The sequence below is a fragment of the Triticum urartu genome, chromosome 7A (assembly GCF_056163025.1).
Source record: "Triticum urartu cultivar PI428250 chromosome 7A, HENAU_Tu73, whole genome shotgun sequence".
Taxonomy (NCBI): domain Eukaryota; kingdom Viridiplantae; phylum Streptophyta; class Magnoliopsida; order Poales; family Poaceae; genus Triticum; species Triticum urartu.
This window is the reverse complement of record NC_141879.1, coordinates 725,842,935-725,860,347: the sequence shown is the minus strand read 5'-3', so window position 1 is coordinate 725,860,347 and position 17,413 is coordinate 725,842,935. Positions and strand designations below refer to the sequence as shown.

At 47.3% G+C, this 17,413-nt stretch overlaps 1 protein-coding gene across 1 annotated transcript; it reads left to right on the top strand.

Annotated features, from left to right (window-relative positions):
- Positions 1-1,110: 1,110 nt before the first annotated feature.
- LOC147962295 (3beta-hydroxysteroid-dehydrogenase/decarboxylase-like) lies at positions 1,111-10,966 on the top strand. Its single transcript, XM_087537279.1, has 2 exons — positions 1,111-1,637; positions 10,479-10,966. Exons 1-2 carry the CDS (start codon positions 1,388-1,390, stop codon positions 10,502-10,504), a joined length of 276 nt encoding a protein of 91 aa, XP_087393405.1. The 5' UTR covers positions 1,111-1,387; the 3' UTR covers positions 10,505-10,966.
- The last annotated feature ends 6,447 nt before the right edge of the window (positions 10,967-17,413 follow it).

Genomic DNA, 17,413 nt, shown 5'->3' with positions numbered 1-17,413 from the left:
TCCCCCTCGGCCAGAAAAAACAGAGCAGTGTGCTCTGCTCTTGCGCGAGGGGGTACATATAGGCACCACCATTGGATCCGGTTGGTGGCATGAACCGGGACTAAAGGGGGGCCTTTGGTCCCGGTTCATGCCTCCAACCGGGGCCAATGGTGGTGGGCCAGGAGCCAGGACCATTGGTCCTGGTTCGTCTCACAAACCGGGACCAAAAGGTCTAGACGAACCGGGACCAATGGCCCACGTGGCCCGGCCGGCCCCCTGGGCTCATGAACCGGGTCCAATGCACCCATTGGTCCCGGTTCTAGACTGAACCGAGACTAATGGGCTTACCCGGCCTGAACCTTTGCCTCCTTTTCTACTAGTGCATTTATGGTCAACCGTAGTTGCCGTAACTAGTTGTCACATATGCACACCTGTAGTTGCCATCTATCACCGTGTGAGCGTCATGTGGACGAAGAGCTGTTTCGCCCACACGTTCGGGGAAGCGTTGCTGTGTCCGTTCGGGCGAGGAGGGCCCGCACGTGTGGCACTAAATGATAATGCCTACACAGCACTGGGTGCTTACATGACTCTCCACCCAGATGGCAACTGCTTCAAAAATTATGCAAGTGGATCGAACGACATCGAGTGCATGTGGGCATGTTGATAACTGTCGCACGTGTGGGCATTATTATTTTGATTATTTTTAAGATGGGTCAATAATTATCTAACTCTAATTATAGGTACCTTGCCACACGCAGGAAACCAACAGAGACGACATAAAGATCACCCGCCACTCAACCTAACAGGAACAAATCTCCTACCGACAGCTGTTTAATTGATCACCAAGGAAAATTAATACCGGCCTGCACCCATCAATCCGCCCATGACTTGTCCTGCAGCTCATCAGGACACACCGAAAATATTAATTATTGCATTTATATACTTTGTCGGGCATATAAGCAGCCCATGTGCTTATTATTACTCTCTTTGTACAAAATATATTTAGGTACAGAGGGAGTACTATTTTGTGCGGCGCACCATGCATGGCTGCCTCAAATCCGATCGACCTACCATTAATTAATTTTCCTATAGTATATTTGGTATTTTACAAGAAATTAAGTCACTAATACAGCAATGCAGAGTCAGATAGGTCTGCCATGACATTATGTTTTCCACCTAACGGCCAATCGGTCACTTACTCCTGCCGAGAAACACACGCTACTAATATGCCAGTCGTTTTAGCATTTCCTTCATCGTCGTCGGTCTCCTTGATCAGTCATAGTTTTCTTCAGGGCAACCCAAAGGATCGAGCGACTAAAATCGTACACATCCGTATATAGTACAGCTATCAAGCTAGCAGCTGGATTGTACTAATACGTACGTACAGTACTTGCTAGCACGCGCATGCATGGATCCTTCCCCGGTCGGCCAGGAAGCACGTCGGTTGTGCGCGGTGACCGGCGGCCGGGGATTCATGGCGAGGCACCTGGTCGCGGCGCTGCTCCGCTCCGGAGATTGGCGCGTGCGGATCACCGACCTCGCCCCCAATGTCACCATGGAGCCCGACGAGGATGATGCGCTCCTTGGTGCCGCTCTCCGTGACGGCCGCGCCGCCTACATCTCTGTCGACGTCTGCCAATTGGCCCAGCTCACACAAGGTACTTCTATTATTCTTAGGAAAATAAAAGTACATAGTGCGCATGAGTGTCGTCCGGTGCGGCGGCATCCCAATGGAATTTTGATATAGAGAGAATCCATGCGTGCATGCATGAATCTTACACATCATACTAACATCATTGTACTAATTGCTTTTTTCAGTTTTTTTAAAATGTTTTGTCTAACTAACCGTTAATCTGATTGGTGATCCGTTTTCACCTGTGAGCTCGTCTCGACGAACCGCTTCAAAACAAGATCTCATGTTGTCATGTTTTCTCAAAAAAAAAAATTGTCGCCTCTAGTTGCCAGAATATGTCAACATAGTTGCGAATGCTAATTGTGAACAGTTGCTGCAATAATTAAGTGTTGTTACCGGATAATAGGTATGTATGTTTTTAGATGTAACACGAGGAGTGACAAATGCTAGAAGTTCAGACATATCTCTGTAACCTTGGGAAAGGTACAAACCTTGGTAGAAACTCTGGATCTCCTCTTTAATTTCATCTTGATCTGTACAAATATTTCCATCATGTTTCTGTAAAGAGGAGATCCGATTGGTTTGTCTCCTTTGCAATGCACGGGCATGGAAAAATTTTGTGTTTCTGTCCCCGGCACGAACAGTTTGGACCCTAGATCGCTGCTTGATCCAAATTTCCTCTTGGCGAAGCGCCAGCTTCAGCTGGGCTGCAACCGAGAGTTCTTCCTGTGTTGGACCCCTGCCAATGGATGCAGCCCTCAAACGCTCCAGATTTTTCTGTAATTTCTTGACTTTCTTTGCAAGGTTACCGAACTCCCGTTCACCCCAGGAACCGAGCCGGGATTGTACAACATTAAGGGCTTGCACCACCCCTTCAAGTCCTTCTTGACCAGACCCAGACTGCCATATATCCATCACCAGCTGATCGTATTCTGCATGGGTCTGCCACACATTTTCATACCGAAAGGATCATTGCCCCGCATGCCATCTATTCGGTTGCTCACGTCTCAGTTCAGCTAGCACATAGCAATGATCAGATTCAGCTGAACTAATGTGCTTAACATTGGTGTATTCAAACATTTGCATTAATTCATTATTGGCCAACGCTCGATCAAGTAGAGCTTTTACATTAGAGTCACCTTGTTGCCTATTATCCCATGTAAAGGGAACACCTCTCCAACCTAAGTCTTGGAGAGAACAGTAATCAACTGCTTCGCGAAAAGCTAGCATTTGCCACTGTGGCCGGGAGTGCACACTAAAGTGTTCCTCGCCGTACATAGTCTCATTATAATCACCCATGAAAATCCAGCCATCATGTCTGATACCATACAGTCTCCGTACGAGTTCCCAGCTGTGATGCCTATTCTCTGTTCGGGGTGCTCCGTAGAAACCAATAAACCGCCAAGGAGGCACCCCACTGTCATGCTCCCTTACGAGTACATCGATGTGCGCCCGGATATAGTTCTTCAGTTCCACTTGTATATCATCAGTCCAGAACAAGCCAATGCCACCACTCAAACCATCGCTATCCACCGCGAACCAACCTTTGAAGCCTAGAACAAATTTCAGGTGCTCCACACATTGTCCCCTAATCTTTGTTTCCATGACAAAGAGGAGGGAGGGGCCTTCTTGCTTCACAATCTTGCGAAGCTCTCGAACTGTCGATGGGTTCCCAAGCCCTCGACAGTTCCAGCTCATGCAATTCATTGGGACCACTGGTAGAAAAATGGCCTGTTGTCCTGGTTCGTAAGGGCCTTTTGTCCCGGTTCCTGGACCGGGACTAAAGGGTCGGTACTAATGCCCTGTCCCTTTAGTCCCGGTTCAATCCAGAACCGGGACAGATGGGCCTCCACGTGGCCTGTGCGTGGAGCCCAGGCAGGAGACCCTTTGGTCCCGGTTGGTGCCACCAACCGGGACCAATAGGCATCCACGCGTCAGCATTTCTGTGGCTGGGTTTTTTTTAAAAGGGGGGGAGGGGTTTGGGGGTTTTGGGGGGTTAATTTAGGTGTTTCATATATTGTGTTAGCTAGCTATAATTAATAGAGAGAAGTGTCCTCTCTTATGTCCGTGCTTGGTCGACGCTACGTACTATACATACGTATAGAGAGGACTTGACATGCTAGCTAGCTAGTAAGCAAACGAAGGAAACAGAAGATCGTCATGAACATATATGCATACAGAGAGAAGTGATATCGACCACCTCTCCTTCTCCGAGAGATTGGTCGAACAACAAGTTCTCGTATATCTATCCGACACTACCAGTTACATATATACAATAATTATCTCTTACAAATATAATCATACGGACTCATGGTCCACATAGTATTCTCCGTCTTCAGCGATCACGTGGTCAAGAAAGAATGCCGCCAATTCCTCTTGAATTGCTCGCATGCGAGCTGGTGCTAGGAGTTCATCCCACTTCCGAAACATCTAATTTAAAGAAGGGGGTCAATACATATATATATGAATGAATGAAACTCAACACAAATGATGGTAATAAAATAAAATTGTGAATGTTGTTATTTACGTACTTCATATTGTTCGTCAGTGTAGCCCCGCTCACAGGTCGTGTGGCGGATGGACTCACAAACGTAGTATCCACAGAAATCATTCCCTTGTTCCTGCCACAACCACTTTACAAGAAATAGAGGTCAATCAAACTGATAAGCAAGAATGCCAAATGGTATTGATGAAACTAGCGCTTCAATCAATAGGAGATGCGTGGAACATGCTACTATAGTACCTACTTTCGGGTGTCTAAATTGCAGCTTCTTCGGGAGTCCTGGAGCTTTTTTGGAGAATTTTTTCCAAACCCTGCCAGACAAAGAAAACAATTACTTGATATATCAGGAAATGAACAAAGTTGCTGATATGGTGGATAATGATCGATTTAACTTACTTCTCGAGCATTTGAGTCATGTCTGCATAGTCCTGGGGATCTTTTCGTCTTGAGTCTAAGACGGTTACTAGTCCCTGCTCAAGCTTAATCTCTAGGAGAATATAGTGGTAACTGCACACGTATGCATAACTCATCAATTACATTACTATAACCTTGACTAATATATAAGGGAACCTGAATACGCACAAGACAGTAACAATCACTTGAAGTTGTAAGGAAAGAGTATTATATCTTTGTTTTGATTTATTACCAACGATCGTAGCAAGTTGGCCACGGTATCTGCGGCATGAAATTTAACCTGAGTTGCATCTATGAGATATGTGTTAATGAACCCAATATCACCGACTTGTCTTTTCTTCAATTCGGCGATCTTCAATCTGCACAATATATTGAGGATGATTATAAATACATGCAATGAAAGAGCTGAGCTATATAGAGAGACTTAATGATAGAAGTAGTACTACTTACAGACAGTAGCAGGCGACCGTTGTTTTATCGAGGGCCAATTGATTGAAAAACTGAAAGAACTCCTCAAATGGAACAGGCAACAGTTCAATTGCAACGAGGTCATGCTCCTTTTTAACTTTCACATACAAAGTACTCCTCCCCTCAGAGTCTCTGCAGATTTTCAAGTACCAATCATGCAATCTTCGCATCATCGTTGATAGAGATCTTTCATCTTTGACGAGAGGCTTCCCGTACTCGTATCTTTGTATCTGCACCTCCATGAAATCATAATGTACATCGTCGGGCAGGTAATCGCCAAGATTGCTATAACCAGGCACCATCCTCGGATCATTAGCGACGTTATCGCTAGGCACCTTGAGCGGGGGGCACGATTGCTTCGCTTGTTCGCCGAGCTGGGCAATTTGTTTCCCAGCTCGTCGTTCTTTCAGCCTTTGATCACTGATAGTACTTCCCGACCGCTCCGCTTTGGCAAATTCCTTTCCAATAATGCGCTCATAGTTTCCTTTCGACGGAGACTTGGGTGGTTTTGTAAGGGCAGCCAGAGTGCGCTTCGCTTTCATCGGATCTACCTTCTCCTCCGGAGGTGGATGTTTCTTTGCTTTCACCCCTTCAAAGTAATTCCTCACTTCTTCTCGTGCGATCTCGGAGTTCTCCTCCGGGGTCCTCTCGTATGGTAACTTCTCTGGAGTCTTCAGAGAAGGACCAAATCTGTATTTCCTCCCGCCTCTGGCTGTACTGCTAGACGCCGGCAGAGCAGACGGAGCGGTTGTCTTCTTTACTTGCTTACGAGGCGGAGGAGAAGGACTACGACGCGCCGGAGCAGCCGGAACGGCGGTAGGTCTCTTCCGCCCTTGCTGGCGAGGCGGAGAAGGAGGAGGCTGGCTACTCGGGCGCGTTGGCGCAGGCGGAGAAGGAGGCGGAGTGCCGCCACGCGCTGGAGAAGGAGCCGGTCGAGTGCCCTGATTGTCACTCGCCGGAGGAGGAGGCGGTGGAGGAGGCAGAGTGCCCTGACTCGCCGGAGGAGGAGGCGGTGGAGGAGGCGGAGTTCCCTGACTTGCCGGAGGAGGAGGAGGAGGCGGAGGTATCCAGTTCGGAAGGTTGATGAGCTCCTTCCGCCATAGGCATGGAGTCTTCAGAGCAGACCCCAGCCTAGTCTCCCCTTCACCGGTAGGGTGGTCAAGCTGGACGTCCTCAAATCCCTCTGTTATTTCATCCACCATCACCCTAGCATATCCTTCTGGAATCGGCCGGCAGTGAAAAGTTGCGCCGGGTTCAGTAGGATAAACAGAGCCAACAGCCGCCTTGACCTTCAAATTCATCCATTGCGTCATAAGGTGGAAATTTTGAGACTCCGTGATAGCATCCACGGGATAGCTGGCAGGAGCCGTCAAGGCATGCTCCGGCTGAAGCAGCTCGGTGGAAGCCACACTGCTTCTCCGCTGAGATGGCGGGGTAGCTTCGGGGGAAGCTTCGGCAATACGTTTGCTGCGATTTGCTTCTCGTTCCTCTATCGCTTGTACCCTTGCTTCTCCTCTTTTTTTTTTCTTCTTCTTCTCTTCTTCTCTTTTTTTTCTTCTTCTTCTTCTCTTCTTCTCTTTTTTTTCTTCTTCTTCCTCTTTATTTTATTGGAAACGAGGGTCGTCGAGGGTCAGGGTCACCGAACGGTAGAGGAAACCCTAAATAGCAAGTATCGTGGGTGTGAGATACATGTGGCCGTCGGTGTCGGACACTACATCCACATCCCACAAGTGACGTGGGCGTCGAAGCCCGCGCCACATGTGGGACGTGGATGTAGTGTCCGACACCGATAGTACATGTATCTCACACCGACGATACTTTCTATTAAGGGTTTCTCCTCTACCGCTCGGCGACCCTCGACGACCCTCGTTCCCGATAAAATAAAGAGGAAGAAGAAGAAAAAAAAGAGAATAAGAGAAGATCAGAAGAAGAAAAGATCTTCTCTTCTTCTCTTTTTTTTCTTCTTCTTCCTCTTTATTTTATCGGAAACGAGGGTCGTCGAGGGTCAGGGTCGCCGAACGGTAGAGGAAACCCTAAATAGCATGTATCATGGGTGTGAGATACATGTGGCCGTCGGTGTCGGACACTACATCCACGTCCCACAAGTGACGTGGACCCTCGACAACCCTCGTTCCCGATAAAATAAAGAGGAAGAAGAAGAAAAAAAAAGAGGAGAAGAAAGAATAGAGGAGAAGAACTCCTCTATTCTTTCTTCTCCTTTTTTTCTTCTTCCTCTTCTTTTTTTATCCTCTTCTTCCTCTCATGTTCGACGACCCTCAACCCCTCGGCGACCCTAGACCCCCTCTCAACCCCCTCATGTCGAAGTTATCGGGTAGGGGGTATATCGACAACGACATACCCGATACATACATACATACATACATATCACATGCATCCATACATATATGAACAAAATTAATATCTACTAATTAACAACCTAAATAAAAAAAACTAATACATATAGGAAGAAGAAGAAAAAACAAGAGAAGAAAGAATAGAGGAGAAGACTTCATCTTCTTCCTCTCCACTTCTTCTCCCTCTTCTTCCCCTTCTTCCTCGCCTCTCTCATGAATGTCCGACGTTCTCGACCCTCCCCACGTGTCGAAGAAAAAAAAGAAGAAAAAAAGAGGAGAAGAAGAAAGGAATAGAGGAGAAAAGAGAAAATAGAATATATATTCTATTTGATATTCTATTTTCTCTTTTCTCCTCTATTCCTTTCTTCTTCTCCTCTTCTTTTTCTTCTTTTTTTCTTCTTCTTATTTATTTCTCCTCGTCTTCCTCTCCCCTCTCGGCGACCCTAGACCCCCTCTCGACCCCTAGGCGACTGTCGACCCCTCTCTTTTTTTTCTTCCTCTTCTTTTTTATCCTCTTCTTCCTCTACCGCTCAGCGACCCTCGACGACCCTCGTTCCCGATAAAAAAGAGGAAGAAAAAGAAAAAGAAAGAGGAGAAGAAAGAATAGAGGAGAAGCTCCTCTATTCTTTCTTCTCCTCTTTTTTTTCTTCTTTATCTTCTTTTTTATCCTCTTCTCCCTCTCATGTTCGACGACCCTCGACCCCGATAACATTTTTTTCCTCGATAACATTTTTTCTCTGAGAGAGTTAGTGTTCCCGAGTGAACCGGAGGGGGACATTGGTCATATCGGATTCGTCATATTTTCTACGAATGTTCTATATACATACATCCATCGATATCATTCCATACATACATAAGCATGCATCTACATTATATATGAACAAAAAAAATATCAAAATTCATCATACATACATCTACAGTATTATGCAAATTAAGGAGCAGGGAAGGAAGGAAGGGGGAGGATGGGGCGGTAGCTACCTCTCCCGGAGGGATCGGGGAGGAGACGCGGGCGGCCGGCGTCGGGGGCGACGGCGACGAGGACAGGCTCGGGGTCGGCGAGGGCGAGGGCGACGGCGGGGCGCGCTCGGGGGCGACGGACGGGCTCGGGGGCGGCGGACGGGCGGCCGGCGACGACGGCGAGGTAGGGCGCGCTCGGGGGCGGGGCAGGGGCAACGGCGGCGACGGCGAGGCGCAGAGGGTGCTCGGGGGCGGCGGATGGGCTCGGTGGCGCAGGGGGTGCTCGGGGGCGGCGGACGGGCGGCCGGCGACGACGGTGAGGCAGGGCGTGCTCGAGGCGGGGCAGGGGCAACGGCAGCGACGGCGAGGCGAGCAGAGGGGCAGCCTGGCGGCGTCGTCGGGGCGGGATCGAAGAAACTGAACAAAAATTTTCACAAGTGTGGCTTATATAGACGGAGCATTGGTCACGGTTCGTGGCACAAACCGTGACCAATGCCCCCCTTTAGTGCCGGTTGGTGCCACCAACCGAGACCAAAGGCCTCTTTTCAGCAGGAGGCGGCAGCCTTTGGTCCCGGTTGGTGGCACCAACCGGGACTAAAGGGGGGCATTGGTCACGGTTTGTGCTAAAGGGGGGCATTGGTCACGGTTTGTGGCACAAACCGTGACCAATGCCCCCCTTTAGTCCCGGTTGGTGGCACCAACCGGGACCAAAGGCCTTGTGCGGCTGCGGCGTCGAAAGTTTAGTCCCACCTCGCTAGTTGAGAGGGGTGCGCAGTGGTTTATAATCCCCACTGTCGCACCCCTCTCGAGCTTCTCTCCATTGCAGGCTTACGGGCCTAATTGTCACTGCTATGTGTGTGGGCCTACTAGGCCTCCTGTGGGCCTGAATCCTGGCCCTTTGATGGGTTTCTAGTCGTATTCAGGCCGTGGTGGCCCAGTAGGTGGCATTTTTTTGTTTTTTTGTTGCTTTATTTATTTTATTTTCTTTTGTTTTTGCTTTATTTTTTAATTCTATATGCTTTTAGTTTTAGAAAAATTATAAACTTTTTTGTTAATGCCATTAGTTTTCAAATTTGAAAACACTTTTTTTGTTTTTTTGTTTTCTTTGTTGCTTTATTTATTTTATTTTGTTTCTACTTACAACAAATACTTATTGTTGCTATTTTTTCCAGTTTTTTTGTTTTGTTTTCTGCATTATTTATTTTCTTTTGTTTTTTGCTTTATTTTTTTATTCTTTTTGCTTTTAGTTTTAGAAAAATTGTAAACTTTCTGTTAGTGCCATTTTATTTTGTGATTAACTTTACTATAAAAATAGTTTTTTTCCTGTTTTTTTGATTTGTTTTTTGCATTTTTTATTTTCTTTTGTTTTTTGCTTTAATTTTTAATTCTGTTTGGTTTTAGGTTAGCAAAATTATAAACTTTCTTTTAGTGCCATTAGTTTTAGAAAAATTATAAACTTTGTGTTAGTGCCATTAGTTTCAAATTTGAATAGTTAAAATTTGAATTCTTTGAAAATTGTTTGAATCACAAGTTTGTGATTAACTTACTAAAAATGAGAATATATGCGCTTATAGAGAAAATTCAACCTAAATTCATAGTAAATTTCTATGAATTTCAGAGAAATTCACTATGAATTTAGGTTAATCTTTTCTCTATTAGGGCATCTATTTTCACTTTGAGAGGAGCTCAACAAGGCAGAGAGGGAAGGGCTTATAAATTAGTGTGAGCCCCCTTCAGTTGGCGAGGTGGGACTAAACTCTGCCCGCAACGAGGACCAACCCTTTAGTCCCGGTTTGTGGCACAAACCGGGACTAATGGTCATGGGCCAGGGGCAAGGAGCAAAATTATAAACTTTCTGTTAGTGCCATTAGTTTTAGAAAGTTGAAAGTTGGCATGGGCCAGGGACTAATGGTCATGGTATTACGAGGGCCGAACCATAAGACATGAAAGCATTTCAAATGATCTCTGAAAAAGTTGAAAGTTGGCATGGTATCATAATTTCACCCACATAGCATGTGCATGTACAAAACGGACAATGGTAGCATGTTCGTGTGTTACAAAGTTGGCATGTTATCATCATAATAGTTGCGGGAGAAAGTCTTCACTTTTTCTTCGCTTGTGTCATTTGCTTATTGCGCCGTAACCATGGATAATCTTCATTGTTTATCAGGATGCTTGGGTCGGCCTCGACATTGAAGGGAGGAATTTCATGAAACTTTTCATAATCTTCAGACATGTCTGTCTTGCCGTCCACTCCCAGGATGTCCCTTTTTCCTGAAAGAACTATGTGGCGCTTTGACTCATCGTATGATGTATTCGCTTCCTTATCTTTTCTTTTTCTCGGTTTGGTAGACATGTCCTTCACATAGATAACCTGTGCCACATCATTGGCTAGGACGAATGGTTTGTCAATGTACCCAAGATTTTTCAGATCCACTATTTTCATTCCGTACTGTGGGTCTACCTGTACCCCGCCGCCTGACAGATTGACCCATTTGCACTTAAACAAAGGGACCTTAAAATCAGGTCCGTAGTCAAGTTCCCATATGTCCACTATGTAACCATAATATGTGTCCTTTCCGCTCTCGGTTGCTGCATCAAAGCGGACACTGCTGTTTTGGTTGGTGCTCTTTTGATCTTGGGCGATCATGTAAAATGTATTCCCATTTATCTCGTATCCTTTGTAAGTCAATATAGTCAAAGATGGTCCCCTGGACAACAAGTACAACTCATCACAAACAGTGTTGTCACCTCTGAGACGTGTTTCCAACCAACTGCTGAAAGTCCTGATGTGTTCACATGTAATCCAGTCGTCGCACTGCTCCGGGTGTTTGGAGCGCAGACTGTTCTTGTGTTCATCGACATACGAGGTCACCAAGGTAGAGTTCTTTAGAACTGTGAAGTGTTCTTGAGACCAAGAATATCCGTCCCTGCATATTATTGAGTCTCTTCCAAGAGTGCCTTTTCCAGTCAGTCTCCCCTCATACCGCGATTTAGGGAGACCTATCTTGTTAAGGCCAGGAATGAAGTCAACACAAAACCCGATAACATCCTCTGTTTGATGGCCCATGGAGATGCTTCCTTCTGGCCTAGCGCGGTTACAGACATATTTCTTTAGGACTCCCATGAACCTCTCAAAGGGGAACATATTGTGTAGAAATACGGGCCCCAGGATGACAATCTCGTCGACTAGATGAACTAGGACATGCGTCATGATATTGAAGAAGGATGGTGGGAACACCAGCTCGAAACTGACAAGACATTGTGCCACATCACTCCTTAGCCTTGGTATGATTTCTGGATCGATCACCTTCTGAGAGATTGCATTGAGGAATGCACATAGCTTCACAATGGCTAACCGGACGTTTTCCGGTAGAAGCCCCCTCAATGCAACCGGAAGCAGTTGCGTCATAATCACGTGGCAGTCATGAGACTTTAGGTTCTGAAACTTTTTCTCTGGCATATTTATTATTCCCTTTATATTCGACGAGAAGCCAGTCGTGACCTTCATACTGAGCAGGCATTCAAAGAAGATTTCTTTCTCTTCTTTCGTAAGAGCATAGCTGGCAGGACCTTTATACTGCTTCGGAGGCATGACGTCATTTTCGTGCAAACATTGCAGGTCCTCCCGTGCCTCAGGTGTATCTTTTGTCTTCCCATACACGCCCAAGAAGCCTAGCCGGTTCACGCAAAGGTTCTTCGTCACGTGCATCACGTCGATTGAAGAGCGGACCTCTAGGTCTTTCCAGTAGGGTAGGTCCCAAAATATAGATTTCTTCTTCCACATGGGTGCGTGTCCCTCAGCGTCATTCAGAACAGCTAGTCCACCGGGACCCTTTCCAAAGATTACGTAGTGTAAATCATTGACCATAGCAAGTACGTGATCACCGGTACGCATGGCGGGCTTCTTCCGGTGATCTGCCTCGCCTTTGAAATGCTTGCCTTTCTTTCGACATTGATGGTTGGTCGGAAGAAATCGACGATAGCCCAGGTACACATTCTTCCTGCTTTTGTCCAGGTATATACTTTCAGTGTCATCTAAACAGTGCGTGCATGCGTGGTATCCTTTGTTTGTCTGTCCTGAAAGGTTACTGAGAGCGGGCCAATCGTTGATGGTCACGAACAGCAACGCCTTAAGGTTAAATTCCTCCTGTCTGTGCTCATCCCACGTACGTACACCGTTTCCATTCCACAGCTGTAAAAGTTCTTCAACTAATGGCCTTAGGTACACATCAATTTCGTTGCCGGGTTGCTTAGGGCCTTGGATGAGAACTGGCATCATAATGAACTTCCGCTTCATGCACATCCAAGGAGGAAGGTTATACATACATAGAGTCACGGGCCAGGTGTTGTGATTGCTGCTCTGCTCCCCGAAAGGATTAATGCCATCCGCGCTTAAAGCAAACCATACATTCCTTGGGTCCTCTGCAAACTCATCCCAGTACTTTCTCTCAATTTTTCTCCACTGCGACCCGTCAGCGGGTGCTCTCAACTTCCCATCTTTCTTTCGATTCTTACTGTGCCATCGCATCAACTTGGCATGCTCTTCATTTCTGAACAGACGTTTCAACCGTGGTATTTTAGGAGCATACCACATCACCTTCGCAGGAACCCTCTTCCTGGGGGGCTCGGCGTCAACATCACCAGGGTCATCTCATCTGATCTTATACTACAATGCACCGCATACCGGGCATGCGTTCAGATCCTTGTATGCACCGCGGTAGAGGATGCAGTCATTAGGGCATGCATGTATCTTCTCCACCTCCAATCCTAGAGGGCATACGACCTTCTTTGCTGCGTATGTACTGTCGGGCAATTCGTTATCCTTTGGAAGCTTCTTCTTCAATATTTTCAGTAGCTTCTCAAATCATTTGTCAGCCACAGCATTCTCTGCCTTCCAATGCAGCAATTTTAGTACGGTACCGAGCTTTGTGTTGCCATCTTCGCAATTGGGGTATAACCCTTTTTTGTGATCCTCTAACATGCGATCGAACTTCAACTTCTCCTTTTGACTTTCGCATTGCGTCCATGCATCGACAATGACCCGGCGGAGATCATCATCATCGGGCACATCGTCTGGTTCCTCTTGATCTTCAGCAGCTTCACCCGTTGCAGCATCATTTGGCACATCGTCTGGTTCCTCTTGATCTTCACCAGCTCCCCCCGTTGCAGCATCACCGTATTCAGGGGGCACATAGTTGTCATTGTACTCTTCTTCTTCGTCGTCTTCCATCATAACCCCTATTTCTCCGTGCCTCGTCCAAACATTATAGTGTGGCATGAAACCCTTGTAAAGCAGGTGGGAGTGAAGGATTTTCCGGTTAGAGTAAGACCTTGTATTCCCACATTCAGTGCATGGACAACACATAAAACCATTCTGCTTGTTTGCCTCAGCCGCATCGAGAAACTCATGCACGCCCTTAATGTACTCGTAGGTGTGTCCGTCACCATACATCCATTGCCGGTTCATCTGCGTGCATTATATATAATTAAGTGTCCAAATTAATAGAAGTTCATCATCACATTAAAACCAAAGTGCATACATAGTTCTCATCTAACAACATATAGCTCTCCAGAGCATCTAATTAATTAAACCATACATTGAAACTATGTAGAACATTTCAATGCGAAAACAAATGCGATCATTATCGCAACCAAGGTAACAATTGATCCAACGGCATAATGATACCAAGCCTCAGTATGAATGGCATATTTTCTAATCTTTCTAATCTTCAAGCGCATTGCATCCATCTTGATCTTGTGATCATCGACGACATCCGCCACATGCAACTCCAATATCATCTTCTCCTCCTCAATTTTTTTATTTTTTCCTTCAACAAATTGTTTTCTTCCTCAACTAAATTTAACCTCTCGACAATAGGGTCGGTTGGCATTTCCGATTCACATACATCCTACATAAATAAAATCTATGTCACGTTGGTCGGTATAATTTTCATAAACAATAAATGAACCAATAGTTATAAAGATAATATATATACCACATCCGAAGCATAGACAGGATGAGGGCCGACGGGGGCGGAAACCAAAACCATCGCACTATATAAGATGCAATAATAAAAGTAAGAAAATAATACAAGTATCTATGTAAACATACAAGTAAGAATATTTTTCCTTTCAGAAAGAAGATAAGAACAAGAGGCTCACCACGGTGGTGCCGGCGATGAGCTCGGTGCGGGTAATCGACGGCGGTGAAGACGGGGACGGGGCGTGACGGACCGCTAAACCTAGACAAATATTATGGAAAATGGAGCTTTGGGGTCGAGCTTGGAGAGGAGAAAGCTTAAGTAGTGTGGCTCGGGCATTCCATCGAACACCTTGTGTGCATAGGAGGTGAGCTAGAGCACCACCAAGCCCTCTCCCCCTCGGCCAGAGAAAAACAGAGCACCGGGGTGCTCTGCTCGCGAGCGAGGGGTATATATAGGCACCTCATTGGTCCCGGTTGGTGACATGAGCCGGGAGTAAAGGGGAGCCTTTGGTCCCGGTTCAAGCCACCAAGCGGGACCAATGGTGGTGGGCCAGGAGCGAGGCCCATTGGTCCCGGTTCATCCCACCAACCGAGACCAAAAGGTCTAGATGAACCGGGACCAATGGCCCACGTGGCCCGGCCGGCCCCCTGGGCTCATGAACCGGGACCAATGCCCACATTGGTCCCGGTTCTAGACTGAACCGGGACTAATGGGCTGACCCGGCCTGGACCAAAGCCCTGTTTTCTACTAGTGGACCGGCAGGGCTGCTCCGCAGCCGCTGCCGATATCCTGGAATTTTCAGGTGTAGGTTTCTTTTTCTTAGGCTCCCTCTCTACGGCTGAATCATCAGCCTTTTCCACTGTTGTAGCAGCAGCATCGCCACCACTAACCACAATCTGCATGTTATTCTCGCGATCAGCCACTGGAGGAGCTGCAGCCGAGTTATCAATTCTCCTATACACTTGCTTGGTGGTTTCTCCCCCCTTGCGTTTGTTCCTGTTATTTTTAACCGGAGAGTTCACCTCCCTACCAGCATCTCTAGGAGTGCTTGAGTTCATTGTATCATGCTTTGAGCCTTTTGTGTGTTCCTCTCTATTCGAGCCCTGACTAGAGGTCGGTTTCTTCCAGTCCTCTTGGGGCCGCAGTCCCTTACCAAAGGGCAAATCCCCATTTGCATCTCTGATTCCCGGTGTAGGGCAGAACAAATCACTATGGCCCAGGCGGCCGCAGGAGAAACAAAAGTGTGGTATGTTCTCGTACTGTATATCATACATGTCCGTGCTGTTCCGCCTGGTAGATTCTATCAAGATCCATCGCCTCAGGGGCTTGCTCACATCTAGCGTCACCCGAGCTCTCAGATACCCTCCTGTTTGATCAAACTGCACTTGGGACGCCTGCTTATCAATCTGCTTAGCGATCGCTAATCCCCACAAGTCATTCCGAAGATTAAAAGGTAAGTTCACCACTCTGGCCCAGACTTGGAGTCGATCGAACTTTAGTTCAGACGGCCGCATACAGTCCTCAAACTCAGACAAAATCACAGCATGTTTGCTAACATGCCAAGGAGAACCTTCCCACATGCGATCTAGATCCCGCTGGTTAGCTGTAACACCCCGGATATGATTTACCTAATATGTAATCCAACTCTTGCCGTTTCCGGCCTTAAGTTATTTTATTTTCTTGGGTTCGGGTTTTTGTCTCCGTGTGTTGTTGTTGTTGTCATGCATCTCATATCATTTCATCATGTGCATTGCATTTGCATACGTGTTCATCTCATGCATCCGAGCATTTTACCCGTTGTCCGTTTTTCATTCCGGCGCTCCGTTCTCCTTCGGTGGTCATTTCTACCTTTCTTTCGTGTGTGGGGGTTAAACATTTCCGGATTGGACCGAGACTTGCCAAGCAGCCTTGGTTTACTTCCGGTAGACCGCTTGTCAAGTTTCGTACCATTTGGACTTCGTTTGATTCTCCAACGGTTAACCGAGGGACCAAAAAGGCCTCGTGTGTGTTGCAGCCCAACACCCCTCCAATTTGGCCCAAAACCCACCTAAACCTCTCCATCATCTAGAGCGTTCGATCACGATCGCGTGGCCGAAAACCGCACCTCATTTGGACTCTCCTAGCTCCCTCTATGTCTATAAATACACCACCTTCTCGAAATTCCGGATCCCCTCCTTCCGAACCCTAGATCCACCACCTCGCGCCGCGCCGGACACGTCCGGTCCGGCCGGACGAAGTCGCACCACCGCCCTGCACCAGTGGCGTAGCGCCACATGGCGCCCGCAGACCCGCCGCTGCCAAGGCCCGCCGGGCCCGAGGAGAGCCCCCGAGGCCCGCGCGCCGGATCCGCCCCCTGCCTCCCTCATCGCCCGACCGCGCCGCCACTTCTCCTCCACCACAGCACCCGCGCCGGTGAACCCCCGTTCCGGCCGCCGCCCCGCGCCGGCGAGCACCGCCGCGTCCGCCCCGCCACCGCACGGAGCTCCGCCGCGCCGCCCGGCGAGTCCTGCTCCGGCGCCGCCTCACTGCCCTCCTTGACGTCCGTGCCACCCTCCTCGACATATGCGCCGGCCGGCAAGTCTGACTCCGGTGAACAGTAACTCCGGCCGGTGAACCTCGTAACCTGCGCCGGATCTGGATCTGAGCTTGTCTCGGTTGACTTTTTGCCCCGAAACCCTAATTATTTTGCTATGTTTGTCGTGTCGTATCTCCGCATCCGTAGCTCTGTTTTGGGCATATAGCATATCAAAATGTTCGCCTCAGAGAGCACATCATTTCATATCATTGCATCATTTTCTTTTGAGTTCATCTTGATACCCGAAATGCTGTTGGAAGAGTGCTATTTGAGATAATTGTCAGATCTGCTGCTCCAATTAGATATTTGTCATTTTTGCCATGTTTAATGTGTGCATGATATGCCCCTGAGCTCTACATGTGTTTTGTTATATGCTTTGCCATCTATCCAGAGGTGCAACCCATGTATTTTTGTGATGTGTGTGGTGACTAGCACAAGCTTGCAAAGTGGTGCATTCGTTAATGCTGATTTCAGGGACTTAGCAATTCCACCAAGTCCTTGATCTATTTATCTCAATATGCCATATGTTCATGTTGTTTCTTA